Source organism: Ostrea edulis, chromosome 9 (genome assembly GCF_947568905.1).
Source record: "Ostrea edulis chromosome 9, xbOstEdul1.1, whole genome shotgun sequence".
Lineage (NCBI taxonomy): Eukaryota > Metazoa > Mollusca > Bivalvia > Ostreida > Ostreidae > Ostrea > Ostrea edulis.
In genome coordinates, this window is record NC_079172.1 from 15215827 (window position 1) to 15233324 (window position 17498).

The 17498-nt window shown below is 32.9% G+C and overlaps 1 protein-coding gene across 8 annotated transcripts in view; it reads right to left on the minus strand.

The window, feature by feature from the left end:
- Positions 1-5117: 5117 nt before the first annotated feature.
- Positions 5118-17498, minus strand: part of LOC125657945 (uncharacterized) — a 34624-nt gene continuing 22243 nt past the window's right edge. For 5 of the 8 annotated variants that reach the window (XM_056148629.1, XM_056148631.1, XM_048888908.2 and 2 more), the window contains 5 exons: positions 15496-17010; positions 13857-14052; positions 9274-9517; positions 8828-8998; positions 5118-8290 (listed from right to left, as the gene is read on the minus strand). In XM_056148629.1, coding sequence (XP_056004604.1) covers positions 8162-8290; positions 8828-8998; positions 9274-9517; positions 13857-14052; positions 15496-17010 — 2255 coding nt within the window. In that variant the 3' untranslated portion in view covers positions 5118-8161. The remainder of the gene's footprint in view (positions 8291-8827; positions 8999-9273; positions 9518-13856; positions 14053-15495; positions 17011-17498) is intronic. The other 3 variants (XM_056148630.1, XM_056148632.1, XM_056148634.1) reach the window with 1 other exon arrangement.

The window sequence follows — 17498 nt, forward strand, 5'->3', positions numbered from 1 at the left end:
CACTTTTTAAGATACAATTTTCTGTTTTATTGTTATATTCATGGAATAAAAATCCCATCCTGTGCTTTATTTGGGATATCTATTCCCATTCATGCTCAAATAGGATATTTACTGCCATTTCATGTTCATTATGGGACATTTCCTCCTATGGGACATTGTATCCCATAATAAGTTTAAATATGGGAGTTAAAATCCTATGGGAGAAATTATATTTTTTCTCCCACAGGATTTTTGGTGGGAGTGAAAATCCCCCAAGTGGGATTAAAAATCCCTCCAAAATCCCATGGGATTTTTTGATTTCAGGTGAAATATCTTAAAAACTACAATAGTTACAAGTGTAAATGTTGGTGCATGTCTTGTGAACATAAAATCCCATCTTTTTTTGTAAAGGGTTTATTTGTATCCTTAATAAAAGGGTTGGCGAAACTCCGGACTTTTGTCGTGTCCAGAGTTAAATGTCGCACTGTTCATTGTGTTTTCGAATATTTGGATGAGGAAATAATTAACACCAGCCAAAAGAACTCAATACGCCCATCTCGTGAAATGACATTCATGAAAGCAAAAATAATAATTCAGAATTAGGATATATATGCTTATAAAGAAAACATTAAAAAGTGTTGTGAAGAAGTTTTGGAAAATGCCTCTGAATCCAGCAAAATTCAAATACAATATGGAAATATGTCTTTCAAATTTAAGTTTTATGTGATATAATAATGGCCAATGGAATAAAAAAAAGTTAAAGTTGAAGCAGAGAATTCTACTAAGGGGAAATGTCGTTTTAAGTGTCTCAGTGATTTTTCCGATATCCGTGTTGATTCTCCCTTGTAGGGAATTTAAAAGTCTTTGACAAACATTGTCTTTCTCTTATTTTCAGCCTACCTGGGAGACATCTAATAAGTTATTGAGTTTACCTGGCACTGTCCAATAAGTTGACAATTACTGTCCATTATTTCTAAGAACGGACAGTATCTGTCCATTCTTAAAAATAATGGACAGCAATCGTCAACTTATTGGACACCTACAGGTAACCTTTTCACAACAAGTGGACTTTATCCTATATAAAAGCCTAAAAAGACAAAGGATTGCATAAACTTATCAATACACACTGACCTGTTCTAAGGACCTTTAGTCCGTATTACGTGTACCACAATCGTCTAAATGACAAATAATGTCAAAGTATGTAAAGAAAAATACAACCTAATGAATACATGTATTCTTTCCTCAGATTTTAAAAAAATCCGATAAACACTAAAGAATATAAAACATTTTAAAAACATGTTATGAAAATTATGTGAAGACACTGCCTACTCGACCCCAACGAAGCTAAGCCCCTGTCTAGATCTATTAAATCGGATAAAAGACTTATTTTAAAAATCGTTTTTACTATATCATAAATCATAGAAACGATTTATTTTTTCTACTAGTTTAAAATGAGACGTCCAGAATACGCCGTCGAAAGAAGTCTGCTCCATTTTGATTTTCTGCATGCTGCTCCGATTTTCCGCATGCTGCTCCATTTTGTTTTTCTGCATGCTGTTCCATTTTGATTTTCTGCATATGATTAATTCAGGGCAACAAAAGAAATAACCTCTTGGTCCGGATCTAGTTTTTGCCCTTACAAAAAGCTCACCCATAATCGTTCTAGATTGTCGCCATACGCTGAGTAAACAACCTTCTTGAAGTTGAAAATAAAATACATATACATGTAGTAATTACTGTAACTTTATGAAGGCTTTACCTAATAACACAAGCTTATGATTCATCACATAGCACTCATGAGGCGGTGCATTTATGTATACATGCATGTTAATTAGTCCCCTACTGACGAAGTCGAGGGGATTTCAGGTTTGCGCTCTGTCCGTCAGTCCAGTTTTCCGCACTTTTTTCTCTGTTCTTGCAAATATTTATTTTATATTTGGCATGTGGCTTTGCCATAACAAGTTACAGACCAAGTTCGAATTTCGTCTCGGTCCGTTTATTTTTCACTTAGTTATGGTCCTTGGATTTAGAAAAATAGCATGAATAATCATTTTCCAGATTTGGTTTTTTTTTTGTTTTGGTTGTGCTTGCAGATATTCATTTGATATTTGGTACATTGCTTTTTCATAACAAGTTACGATCAAGTTTGAATTTCGTCTCGGTCCGTTGATTTTTCACTTAGTTATGGCCCTTAGACTTAGAAAAATAGCATGAATTATCAGTTTTCCGGACTTTTTTGGTTGTGCTTGCAGATATTCATTTGATATATTGCTTTGCCATAACAAGTTACAGATCAAGTTCGAACTTCGTCTCGGTCCGTTGATTTTTCACTTAGTTATGGCTCTTAGACTTAGAAAAATAGCACGAATAATCAGTTTTCCAGACTTTTTTTGATTGTGCTTGCAGATATTCATTTGATATTTGGTACATTGCTTTGCCATAACAAGTTGCAAATCAAGTTCGAATTTCGTCTCGGTCCGTTGATTTTTCATTACGTTATGTCCCTTGGACGTAGAAAATTAGCATGAATTGTTAGTTTACATCCAAGTTTCTTATCTCTTAAGATAAGAATTAAGAATACTACACTCACTAAAACTTCTAGCATAGTAATGCTACAATATAGATAAATTATTCATGATTATCTACATGTCACAGTTTATTGACTTGGTTAAAGACCTAAATCTAATTATAAATTCGTCTTTTTTTTGGTCTAGTCTCTACTCAAATAGTAGTTGATTTCCAATCATTCCTATCCTGGTTCCCCAATTTTTCCTTTTACCATAACCTACATAATGAACTTTGAATATTGTTGTGGTAGTGATTTTTGCAACCGGTAGGGGACTATGTATTGCCATGCAATACTCTCAGAATGCTTGTTGATAATAAATGATGTACATATTACCCTACCCCCTTACAGATATCCAATTTTTTAAAAATAGAACTATGTTCAAAAACACCAAAATATATACATCTTATTTTGTGAGAATGAATTCAGGAGTTTGGGGGATTTGCCCCAAAGGCCCCTTATAGGGTATTGCCCTTGACCCATTGGGGGCCTTAAAGGGACTGATTCACGATTTCCCCCAAAATTTTCTTTTTCACTTTTAATGATCAAAATCTACTGCCTGATGTGTTTAAAAGATTTCACATAAAAATTAAGGTTATACGTTATCACAGAAGCTCATTGTAGAGAGTTTATTATTTGTTTTGTAAACAGAGATTGCGGTGTGTTATTGTTTACGAAATTTTCAAAAGAAATGTAAATCGATCTAAGTTTATTATATCTTTCACATTTCAAACATTTTTGGGGTAAAATGTGTAATCTAAAAGTTAAAATTTGTGACTACGCAAAATTAAGATGCTTTATTTTACAAAATCAATATTTTACTTGCTTGTTTGTATACATAAAATGACTCGAGTCTTTGTTTACATAACAAAGATTCAAGGCTAAAATATTGCTTTTATTCTTGCATTCAGAAGGTCCAAATTTTACAACATTAAATGAGTTATATTTTTAATGTTTAACATCAAAAATGAAAAATATTTTTATCAAAACTCGTGAACCAGTCCCTTTAAGAGAGTTCCTAGATACCCAGCCGTTTACCCCCACCCCTGTTTGAAATTTCTGGATTCATCACTGGGTCCAGCAAATTATCAAAGGGAGGGTTTCGACCCAAGTTTGTTTCCCCTTTCTCTCTCTCTCTCTGTCTGTCTCTGTTAAAGAGGTCAAAATGGCAAAATAGTACTATTTTTGTTAAAAATGTTGAACCAAAGGGAGATGTAACCCCTGAGCCCCCCCCCCCCCCCCCCCCCCCCCCCCAATCCACTCACTGTCATAAATATCAAAATGAACCATCTCATACAAACGTACTTTTACATGTAAATGACATTTTAAATTTTTCATTTTGCAGCTGTTATTATTAATGAATAGTACAGAATAATGTATAAAGCAATTAGAGAATATAATGTTCTCTATCTGACTGATACAGCAAGCATATTACAAGTACACATGCCATGTGCCTAAACCTAATTCTGGTCAATTTCTAGATTATTACCCAAATCACATGAAATGAAAAACATTATGCAGGTTGGACACAAACTCCTCCTATAGGCACCTGATCCCACCTCTGGTGTGTCCAGGGGTCCGTGATTGCCCAACTATCTATTTTGTATTGCTTGTAGGAGTTATGAGATTGATCACTGTTCGTTATCTTCACCTTGCATGCAAGTCTTTAAAAAACAGTTGTAGAATCTAAACTGTACTTAAATTATAGCTGTCTTATCTATTTATACCACTGTAATCTCTCTTGTCAAAATACTGAATATTAAATTCAATAATATAACACATCTTACAACCAATTTTAGCCTTCTCAGTCTAAAAGTGTAGAATTCCTGATCCTTTGAAGTTACAAGGTGCAGAAAAATTATTATTATGTCTCCGAACACAAAGTGTCGGAGACATATTGTTTTTGCTCCGTTTCTTATTATTCTTATTATTATGTCTCCGAACACAAAGTGTCGGAGACATATTGTTTTTGCTCCGTTTCTTATTATTCTTATTATTTTCTTCTTATTTTTCCTCTTCTTTAGTGAGAAATTTGTCCGCACGATTAAATGAACACGCTTCGACTGATCCACTTCAAACTTTGTGAGGTCACTAGGAGGGGTGCAATCAACTTTTCAAATTTTCAAAATGGCCGCCGTTTCAAGATGGCGGCCAAAAAACGTCAAAAACTCAAGGTTGTCGGATTTCAACCAAATTCTATTTCTACGGTAATTTAGTGACCTCGAGTCCATTTCCACCATCAAATTTTTTTTTTCGAGCCGCCATTTTCAAAATGGCCGCCATATACCGAAATATTTGAAAGTGTTAAAATCTCTACAACATTTTGGTTCTGGGGTAAATTGAGGGTTTACAATTCATTTCTAGCATCAGTATTTCCTTCCATTCAATTTTGAAATGTTTCAAAATGGCCGCCATTGAAGAAAATGGCGGCCAAATATCAAGTCCGTCGGATTTCAACCAAATTTAGTTTCTAGGGTTTCTTGAGGATCCTGAGAGCATATCTGGCATCAAAAATCATTTCTGACATGGGGAGGTGTTCGGAGACATTCGTGTTGGCATCCCAACACAGTTATAGCTCGTTATATTTTTTATTATTTTCAGAAATGATCATAAACTTACAGAAATTGTGATAATCAAATCAGTTTTAGATCCATTAGGTATACCACCTTACAAATAGCGTACATCTAAATATCAAATTTGTGTCTATATGGTTGTATTTCTACGAACTTGTCCTGACATCTATAATTTCCAAAAAATGGCAAACTTATTCACGAATACACATACTCAACATGTTTATAAATCTGCTTTCTTTTCACCAACACACGACTTGATTCATCAACTTGAATCTGTTAGTGCTGGCTCACACCAACCAGTATAATTAATCTGTTATCATCCAATCACAAACCTTGTATCTTATTACTAGATGGCCAGCATATAGCACATCGATACAAGATGCAAACACTGACTGCATTGTCAGTACACAAAAACTTCTAAAAAAACAGTGTTAGCAACATAACAGTTCACATTATAGGATTCATAAAGCAATAAATAAATTGTCTAAATAAACCAAACCACCCATTAATCAGTATGGTGAATGAAATATTGCATCACCATATCAGACACTTCTTCACCCCCCCTCCCCCCCCCCCCCCCCCCTACATTCTGCCCATGGTCTGCAACAATGGATAGAATATTATACACGTAATATCACTATATGGTAGGAGTGAATGTGATAATCATTTTATATGAGAATAATTTTTAAGTATGCTTTAAATATACAGGTAAGCTTTCTTTGATTCAAGCTAAATTTAACGATTTTTAGTGTATTTTTACTTACAGAGTGGGCATAATCACAGATAAAGTGGACAGAATCACAGATGAAGAGGACATAATCACCGATAAAGTGGGCATTCACTGCTAGAGTAGACTTTACTAGTGAGACATTGCACATTCATTGATACAATGGACATTTACTGATAGATTAAATATTCACGGAGAGAACATCATCTTATAGTGGACAGGTTCAAAATCTCATCCACATATAAACAAAACATATATATAAAACAACATGACCATAACAACATGTACTTCAGTGCATTATTTCATCTCTCCATTTGAAAAAAACCTCTGATCTGTGCTCTATTCCATAAATAATGTATTAATATCTAAAAAAAAAAAACAAAAAAAAACTGAAACTAACAGCATCTTTGTGTGAAAACCACACAGAAAATATATGTTAAAAATGCCAGCAGTATAGTTGTTTTTGTTACAGAAATGTACTATGACTACAAATACCACAAAAGCTAGAGAAAAATGAAAACAAAAAATACAATAATAATGAAGGCGAAACAAACTCAGATATAAGGCAGATCTCAATATACAAGTAATTCTATCAAAATAGTCCATATCATAGTAGTAAAATACTGAGCACTTCATGAATCACGACCAATCACAGAGACGGAGAGAAGGTTATTAAGTACATGCGTTCGCATTACTGTTGTATACATCCATTTTAATTTTTGTAAGATCTATAACACATCCATAGCACCAATGACAATACCAGCTAGAAAGCAAGTAAAATTTGTAGGCTCAAAAATAATATGGCAACCATTGAATGTATGCAAATCATCTTATACACAAATAGAAAATGCTCTATGATTAGCAAAGGACAATGGATGGATACTCTACATTGTAAATCAAAGCCTCGTTCACACGAATGCACAAGTAAAAGTTTACTTTACTTCAAATTGGTATTAAAATGCTGTGAAATAGATTTACATCCCATTCATTCTATGATTAATGTCTATATATAGCAGATTAAAATGGTATTTATTAGTAGTCAAATGAATCTACATTGTTTTCTAACAAAATGAAGTTTTTGAGAAATCATAATAACCCGTATATCAAAAATCACTAAGATACCACAGGGTTCAGTGCTGAAATCACCGATTACAGGAAATATTTGGGGTGAAACTTATCTCCCTTTGTTACAGTGTATTTAAATACTAGCTTCTTCCTACTACACATATACATACCAGCATACAGTGTTTTCAATTACTAAATGTGTGTAACTCTGAATGTCTAAAATGTGCTCTACAGATTTTTACAGTTCAGTTTTGGTTGCTGATGGATTAGACAAATAGAGATCAGTTTTATTTTGCACACTTGTGAGTACACATGCTATTGAAATAAAATTTCAATAAATAAAAGAAAAGAAAATTTTCTTTGAATTTTCAAAGACTTATCCAATTTTCACATGAAGTCTGAGTTGCATATTCCCTTAAATTAATATGCAATGCTTGATAAAAATTCAATTTGCAAAAATGTGAACGTGATGCAAATCTAATGCAAATTAAAATATTTGATTTACATCAAACTCTCCGTGTGAACGAGGCATAAAATCATTACCGGGTATGTGATTGTTGAAAGCATGCAACATGAGACCATTGATATTTATCAAGGATGACAAATCTAATTTTTCTTTAACAGAGCTAGATTTCACTGAAATTTTAATATATATATAAAACAGGAATTAGTTGTATTTTCGCAAATATATTATTTACTAATTAAACAATATCCATGATCGAATATTAAAACTTATTTCAATATGATAAAACCAAAAATTCACCCTGCAAAACAAAAATCATATGTTGAGCACCAGTGCAGGCTTCTGTACTAAGCTCAATTTTTTTCTAATTACATGTAGGTACGTCATCCTTGAATTCTTAAAATTTAAAATATTTAAAAAATGAATGTATTATGCTGATAATGTCTTCCATGCAATTAATTGCAAATTATATTCATTTCTATTACCACATTCTCATATATGTACAGATTATCATGAAGACTATAAATTAACAATATTGTCTCTAAATTTCTACTTTCGATGTGACTGTTCTACAACATTCTAATAATGAAGTCTACAACATGTAATCTTATGTATTTTTGAGATAATTTACTACATTCTATACCACATTAACAATAAAAAGGGCCATTTTAAAGATTTGAAGACATACATATTGAAATAAATTGGAATTCAGAATGAATCAAACATCTTCACATTATTTGGCATGGAATTCAGAATGAATTAAACATCTTGACATAATTTGGCATGGACTAATACTTCATTAACAGATCCTTGTAGTTTTTTAGCTTCTTCAGCTGTTTCTTCAATTCTTTGACAAAATCTTCTGGTTGTACAACAACGGAGATGTCCTTCCCCACGGCGCTTAACAAATGGTCAATCTACAGACAAAAATGGCTTCCATGTTACACTGTAGAAATGAAATGCTTTATTGTACATTTATATCAGTCTGTGTAACATTCTTTTCTTTAATCATTTCATCATATTTAATGAATATCATCAAATAACTTCTACAGTACTGTTATTTCTTGTTGTCATCTATCAATTTCAGATATTTTTGAAGTTTTGTCAGATCATGAAATGATTGAATGAACTTAAATTTTAAAATCTCATTACTCATCAACATAAAACATGTAAATTCCCATGGTTCAATATCTTTTTTAAAATTCCATGAAAATTCATGCCCAAGGAAATTGATGAAACGTGATATTTTTTTTATTGCTGAAACAAAGAAAGAGGGGGGAGAGTAAATTGACCATAATTATAAAACAAAATTCTTCAATCTGAGTCACAATTTGTGTTCTTTGGGAAATAAAAAGCCTTATTGAGAGACAAACACATGTAAGAATTAAATTATTTCATGTGCAGGCTTCCCATGCTTTTGAATTCTTGCACTTTAAAATTTAAAATCAATTCACCCGGCCCTCTCCTGATTGACCGACCTCATTCCCCTTGAAAGACAGGTCTAATGGACGACTGTTGATTTCAGTCAGGCACCAAAAACAGAATTCACTCCCCACCAGTACAGAACGCGCTCTCTGTTGAAGACCATGCTTTGCAGCCAGGCCATTTGGATCAACATACACTATCTGTGAAAAATTTTTTGGAGATAAACTAATTAAAAATCCATCATTAAAACTTAGAAGCTGTTGACCAAATTAAAGGAAATACTATATTCTAATGAAAGTTAGAATAGAATTAAATGTTAGGGCTCATTAAGTGCAAGCAATGATTTGACTGGTTTGAATTTTTTTTGGTTTTTTTTTTTGCATACACATGTATCATATTAATGTTTCATCTGTGAAATCTTGCAAAATACACAACATGTTCAGCAAAGAAAATCTATTGCATTCTGATTGGTTACCTTTGATGTTCCACCTTCCCTCTGGATTCCGATTGGTTGCTTGTTTTCCTGTCGATGTATGGCTATCACTTGAGCATAGGGAAGTCTATGTACTGTCAGAGTCACGGTTTCCTCAGCAATTTTATACATTCTTTGTGCATCTGTACTATTTTTAACCTTTTTGTCATTGATTTTCAGTAGTTGGTCTCCTATGTGTACTTTATCACTTAATCGAGGGCACGTTTTCATATCCCATCCAGCAATCCTATTTTTCCAAAAAATCAAAATATTATATTACAAGGTGACAAACGTCATATAAATATTGTGTTGCATGAAAACTCATAGAGAAATTTTATACATGTACATATACAGTAAAACTCGAATTTAGCGAACACGGATATAGTGAAATTATGGCTATAGCGAAGTGAAAACGATTTCCCCGGCAAATTCTATATATATTCTATATAACAATTTGCGTCTATAACGAACACGGATATAACGAATTTACGGATATAACGAAGTAAATTTCTATTCCCCTCGAATTAAAAATGAACGTAAAAATCACCTTTTATAACGAATTTTTTTTTTTTCATTTTAAACTCGTTTTCCATTGACATAAAGGATCCACACTTATTACAAAATTTCTGTTTGTATTTTTTCAAAAAAGGTTGTTAACGCAAAACAATACTTACACATACGTTTAGGAAATATATTGTCGGTATTGTTTACTATTCTCGTTAATTAAATTTGAAGTTTGATTGCATTTATTTTATCGTACACTCCTTTATTTGTGTAATGCAACAAGTAAATGACAATTGCAATAGACTATACATGTACATGTAAGTATTGCGCAAAATTTTGTTCACATTTCTCTCTCGACATGTTCATACATGACTTAATAATCCATCAAGATAAATTATCATATATAAATCAATGTGTATATTTCTTGTATGAAAATATTTCTTCTCGAAAATATATAGGCTTCATTTCTCTTAAAGACGATCGCGATACAAACGCACGTACATGTATATCGATTGCTGCTTTCTTATATAACTGGTATACAAGTAAAACAAATCAGTTTTATAACGAATTTGTTGTATTTGAATCATGAATTCGCTATAAACGTATAGCGAATTACACTTATAGCGAATTTTTAAAGAGGGCCCCCAGAAATTCACTATATCAGAGTTTTACTGTATAATGAACCCGTAAAGCGCAGAATATCCAAAGAGGAAACAAGGACATACTGCAGTAGACAGGATATCATGAACACTGTCGAATTTATGCATATATACAAAAAATAGAATTCTAGACATACATGTATATTTACAAGACTGTACTGCATTCATGGAAAACTCTTCAAAATGTTTTTTTATATATATAAACACTTTGTACATCATGACTTCTGTAGAATCCAACTATAATTAACAAAACCAATTCACAACTATTTAAAAAAAACTTATTTCTCATCATACACATTCCTTGCACTGTTTAAATATTGAAACTGGAAGATACCGGGGTGAGAGCAGGCAGCATAGATTATGTGATGTTTGTGACACCCAAAAAATTGAAGATGAATTTCATTCTATCCTTCAATGTCCTAAATACTCCTCTCTAAGGGAAAAACACATTCAAAAATACTACTACAAATCGCCAACTTCATATAAATTACTTCATTTGTTGGGTTCACAACACACACTCCTACCCTTACTGCTCTAGGAAAATATCTTCACTATGATTATGCATCACGTAATGCTGAATTGTCGCCTTAATATATATGCGTGTGCACGATGCCTTTTGTATTATTGTTCAATATTGTTTGATATTAAATTCTAGTTATGTATTGTACTTTGAACTATGCTTAATATCACATATATATATATATATATATATATATTCCAAATAGAAAGAGTTGATATCACACAGTCAAAATAATTCAATAAAAAAGCAGGAAAATATACAGTTCCAAAATATATTTTGGACTGTATATTTTCCTGATTTTTTATTGAATTATATATATATATATCTATATCTATATATACATATCTACAGGAAACTAGATGACTGGAACTGTGAATCACTTGATCAGGGATTTCACCCCCCCTTTTTAGACTCCTTAATTAAGCGATAACTATATATCTATTTTATTGTTATACATTTAAATACTGATGGGCTGTACCACCCAAGGTGGTATTGATTGAATACACAACAATACAGTAAATAATGTATTGGTCAGCTAATGTAATTTAGAATACATGTAAGTCTATTAATAACACACACTGTAGTATATAATGAATTGATCGATTTATAGGTCACAATAAGTCTATTAATAACACACACTGTAGTATATAATGAATTAATCAGTATATAGGTCAGAATAAGTCTATTAAGATAGATAAGATAAGATAAGTTTATTCCAATTTTGGGCCCAGAGGGCATAACAGTAAGACAGTTTATAAAGAAGGAAATTCAAAAAAGAAAGAAAGTTTACAACATTAACTACAGGTTACATAGAATGCAAACTGCATGTGGATGCAGCATGTTGGGGAAACAAGTACATACATAATATGAATTGCTAATCATGTGTATACACATGTAAATGGACAGTATCAGTATTATACCAACATATGAATAATAAACTATAATGATTTTTGCAGTATTAAAGCATCACTTCTTTTTCTGAAAGTTTGCACTAAATATTCACTCAATTTGACAATTACTGGTTTGTCTTCATTAATCATCAACCAAGTAAATTTGTCCTTATTTGTTAGATAGATAAAATTTTTGTTGAGCTTGTATATACCATTAAAAAACATATTTCTCTCTTCAACATAGAATGGACAATCAGTAAGGAAATGAAATTCATCTTCTACACAATTAAGGTTACATAATTCGCAAATTCTTTTGTTTCTTTCTAAAGAAATCTTCTGGCCAGAATTGGTTTTTGTAAATTCATATCTTCCTCTTTCAATTCGAAGGTCATGTGCACTAATTCAAAATCTACATAGAGTTTTTCTTAATTCTAGGGATTCTAAAAATATATATAACTTTCCATAGTAAAGTTTTCTTTATACGAAAAATATGTTGTGAGTTTTCCTGATTTCTGACCCTCTTCACGTTGTTTTGACCAGTAAAGTAAAAATTGTTTTCGTACCTGATTCTTCATTTGTTTTTTGAAAAATGAGAATTTGAGATTTTTACAATTGGGTACCAAAATGCCCATTTTCCCCTTAAAATAACTAATGTTAATAACACACACTGTAGTATATAATGAATTGATCAGTATATAGGTCAGAATAAGTCTATTAATAACACACACTGTAGTATATAATGAATTAGTCAGTATATAGGTCACAATAAGTCTATTAATAGCACACACTGTAGTATATAATGAATTGATCGGTTTATAGGTCACAATAAGTCTATTAATAACACACACTGTAGTATATAATGAATTGATCAGTATATAGGTCACAATAAGTCTATTAATAGCACACACTGTAGTATATAATGAATTGATCGGTATATAGGTCACAATAAGTCTATTAATAACACACACTCTAGTATATAATGAATTGATCAGTATATAGGTCACAATAAGTCTATTAATAACACACACTGTAGTATATAATGAATTGATCGGTATATAGGTCACAATAAGTCTATTAATAACACACACTGTAGTATATAATGAATTGATCAGTATATAGGTCAGAATAAGTCTATTAATAACACACACTGTAGTATATAATGAATTGATCGGTTCATAGGTCACAATAAGTCTATTAATAACACACACCGTAGTATATAATGAATTGATCGATTTATAGGTCACAATAAGTCTATTAATAACACACACCGTAGTATATAATGAATTGATCGGTTTATAGGTCACAATAAGTCTATTAATAGCACACACTGTAGTATATAATGAATTGATCAGTATATAGGTCACAATAAGTCTATTAATAGCACACACTGTAGTATATAATGAATTGATCAGTTTATAGGTCACAATAAGTCTATTAATAGCACACACTGTAGTATATAATGAATTGATCAGTTTATAGGTCACAATAAGTCTATTAATAACACACACTCTAGTATATAATGAATTGATCAGTATATAGGTCACAATAAGTCTATTAATAACACACACCGTAGTATATAATGAATTGATCGGTATATAGGTCACAATAAGTCTATTAATAACACACACTGTAGTATATAATGAATTGATCAGTTTATAGGTCACAATAAGTCTATTAATAGCACACACAGTAGTACATATATAATGAATTGATCAGTATATAGGTCACAATAAGTATTTGATATAATTTGTTTTTGTTAAAAGCAAATGTCTCCCCAGCTCCCCAAATGATAGTGCTCCAAATTACAACCTCTCTCCCCTTAATGTACTGCATGGGATGGAAAAGAAAGCATAAGCAGGAACACAGACACATTGTGCAGTGAGGGACACATTGTGCAGTGAGGAAAAAGATGGAAAAAAGATGTAATGTGATGTGACCAATTTCATTCAATTTGTTGTACTGAAATACAAAATTAGCGACTGTATGCTTAAGTACCAGTATTTTGGTACTTACCAGATTTTGTCGAAACAGTCCACGAGGCCGATCTTTGTTCCCCAGGCCCTGTTGATGGTGATATTGATGAATGGGTGCCTCTGTTCCTGCTGTAAGATTTCCACCTGACTCTGTTTTAGGGGGACCACGTTGATAACCCCGAGGGTCTGACTGATTCGCTGGCGTTCCTGTAGAGATTGCTGTCTTACCACAGAACCTACAGTCAAATTATTCAAATCAATCTATTTCTATCCTAAATAAAATTCTTAAATTTCTAATTAATTAATACACTGTAATGTCAAGTATAAATCTCCAACATTAAGTATGGTAGATATATATCGACTCAAGTATAAATCTCCAACATTAAGTATGGTAGATACTCAAGTATAAATCTCCAACATTAAGTATGGTAGATACTCAAACGAAACAAAAGACATTGTACATTTTTCAAATAGTTTGCACAAGTTTTGTTACTAAATTGTATATTTATGGTGCATTTTCCCTTGAAAACATGCAGATCTCAAGTTTTGCATTCCACCCAAAGCCTTTATAATATAGATTTATTAAAATTAAATTCAATAACGAGATTGGTTCACAAAATTCTATATACTTCTTTATAGATTTTCAGATATGATTGATTTACACTGAAGAAATGCCCCCATGATAATACAGATCTTTTTTCATTAGATTTGTGATGTACGGTGTCCAGGATTAACCTTAAGAAAGGGGAAACTTACTTTTAATGTCCCCGGAATCAAAGATTCAGGGGCATATAATTTTGGGCCTGTCTGTCTGTGGCAAAAAACTTTAACCTTGGTCATATCTTTCACACCATAAAAGGTAATGTTTTCATATTTGGTATGTGTATTCTTTGTGGCTGGACTTTTTCATTGACACCAAAATGTTGAACTGGCAACCTTAACATTGACCTTTGACCTACTTTTCAATGATACCAGATTTCTTAACCTTAAGACCTTTACCCTAATTTTTTAATTATTTTTTTTTAAAAAAGCCTATTATCTGGTCATATTTTTACATCATATGAGGTAGACCTTTCATATTTGGTATGTATATTCCTTGTAGCAAAACATTTCCATTGACACCAAAATCTTTGACCTAGTGACCTAAACATTGACCTTTGACCTACTATTAGAAAATTGGAATGTAAGTCATATCTTTCATATTGTAAGAGGTGCTGTTTTTATATTTTAAAACATATGCATTTTTTGTGTGAAGACTTTTCTAGCGATACCAGATTTTATTTGTTGACCATGTGACCTTGACCACTGACCTAGTTTTGGGAAATTTTCCAAAAAACTACAATATGTCTTACAGTTTCACTTTGTTGTAATCTTGGAGCATCAGTGTTTCACAAACATATCTTGTTGCTAGTATACCGTATAGTGAGTTTTCTCCACAGGTCTAAAATTTGCTCAAAGATATACTAATAATTTTAGTGGAATAAATTTTGGTAGACAAGAAGAGTTATCTCCCTTGCAAATACTGAAGTTGCAAATTGGGTGCATATTTGGCAGGTAAATTTTGTCGGCAAGATATCTAACTGCTAAAATAGGCCAAATTTATCCCCCCACAGAAGAAAAAAAAAAACGCTATACAGTATTATACACTTGACATGTAATCTGTTTCAGTGTAAACTTACTCTTTGGTCTTGGAATGTCATCTTGTTTCTCTTCTGCAGTGTGGCAACTTTTTGATTTATTCAAGTTGGGTCTATTTGAACCCCGTGGTGGAGGTCGTGGGGGTTGTCCATTCGTTGTGATAGCATCCTCATATTCATCACTGTCACTTTCGTTTTCAGTTGTTAGGTCTGACCTGCCTGGTTTGAACTTAAACGATTGTTGAGGTGGAGAACTCACTCCTTTCCCCGCTTGTCTTTGGGATGACTGTCTCCGGGGAGGTGGAAGAAGGGGGATTTCTATCTTGTCCTCTGCTTTTGGGGTAACATATGCATAATCTGTTGGAGGAGGGATATTTTTCCTTTTGGGTGGTAAAGGTTGTACAGAGTAAAAATTGCCTTTATCCGGATCATCAAGCCTTGGTGAATCTGAAAGACTTTGTATATGTTCACCAGGTGTGGGATGAAGGACACCGCTTTGTAAGTTATCCTGTGTTGTTGTATCTTGTAAAGTTTTCCTGACTGGAATAGAATCCAGGGGAGGAGGGATGGGATTGGTTAACCTGGATGTGTCGGGTTCTTTGGAATTCTTGTTTGAAGATGTTGGGGACACCACACGCATTTTGTGCCGTGTTGGTTTTTCGGGACTAGAACATTTTGGAGAGTCACTGCCACTAGACCTCGGTGGAGGAAGACTGGGAATGCCATCCATATTGGCTGTGGAATTCTGGGAATCAGACAATGGGAATGGAGCATACATGTTCTCCTCTTTGGATGACGAGTCTCTGGATAAAATGAACACACTTCCACTGTCCCTGTTTGTTGGTGTGCTTGCGTCACTAAGTCCACTATGACGTTTCGGTTCTGAAGGGGGTAGAGACACTCTTAAATTTTTCAAATCACTACTCATAAATTCATAATCAGCCAACATGTTGGGATCGCCATCTTCAGATCTTATCACTTGATAACCATCATCTAAATCAAGTATCTTGGAGGACTGCTTGGAAAGCAATTTGCTCTTGTTAGCATCACACATTTGTAAATATGGATCACTTGTGGGTCTCTCTGGAGCTTTAATATCCTCATGGAATGGAATTTTTGCTAATTCGTAGTTCTCATCTGGATCAGTGGGAACATCACCACTACACATCCGTGGTCGCCTCACGAAGCTGTAGTTTTCATTTCTTGTAAGTTGCTGGGGAGGTGTGGTTTCCTTTCGTCTGGCACCTTTGGAAGACTGATTTGGTAAATTCAACCTACCATCTAACAGGCCATCTGGATTGTAATTTTCATAAATGTTAAAAGATGGCGGATAATTAATCATTGACACTGGTCGCACTGGTTGAGGGGTGGGGCTTTTTCTTATTCCCAAATCATCTCTGAACCGCCGCTGGACTGCAGGAGATTTCTGTAATTTTTTATTGTTTAGAAAGAAATCTTCTTCTACAAAGTCCTCATCACCAGTCGTATCCGGTTCACTGCCACTGGAGTCCGATTCAGTATAATGTTGCACTTTCCGAATTCTTTTATTAGCCCCATCTATAAATCAAAGACAGAGAACTTGTAAAGCATACTTCCTCAAATCTCTATAGTAGAGAGGACTTAGATAGGCAGTGCCTGCTGTCCAATCCTATTGTGAATTTTCATAATAAAATACTGTTTGAATAAAAAAAATTAAATATCTAAAGTATTACACTATTGAAGTCTTTATGATAACATATATCTATGGTATTTTTAGTATCAGAATTGATTATCAAAGAACCAGTGTAGAAGATCTAAATTATAAATACGTGTAGTCATGCCACTAGATCATACTACTGCTGACAATCAGGATAACCACAGGTCATAATGCTCACCCGAATCACTTTATTTGAATTTCATTAATTTTAAGTTTTTGTCATGTATGGTTTGAAATTAAATTTTGACCAAATGTTACATATAAATAGTAATTGGCAAAATTCACAATTACGTTGTATGACAATGACCAATGGTTTAAGTGACATTATACAATTACTGACTTTTGCTGA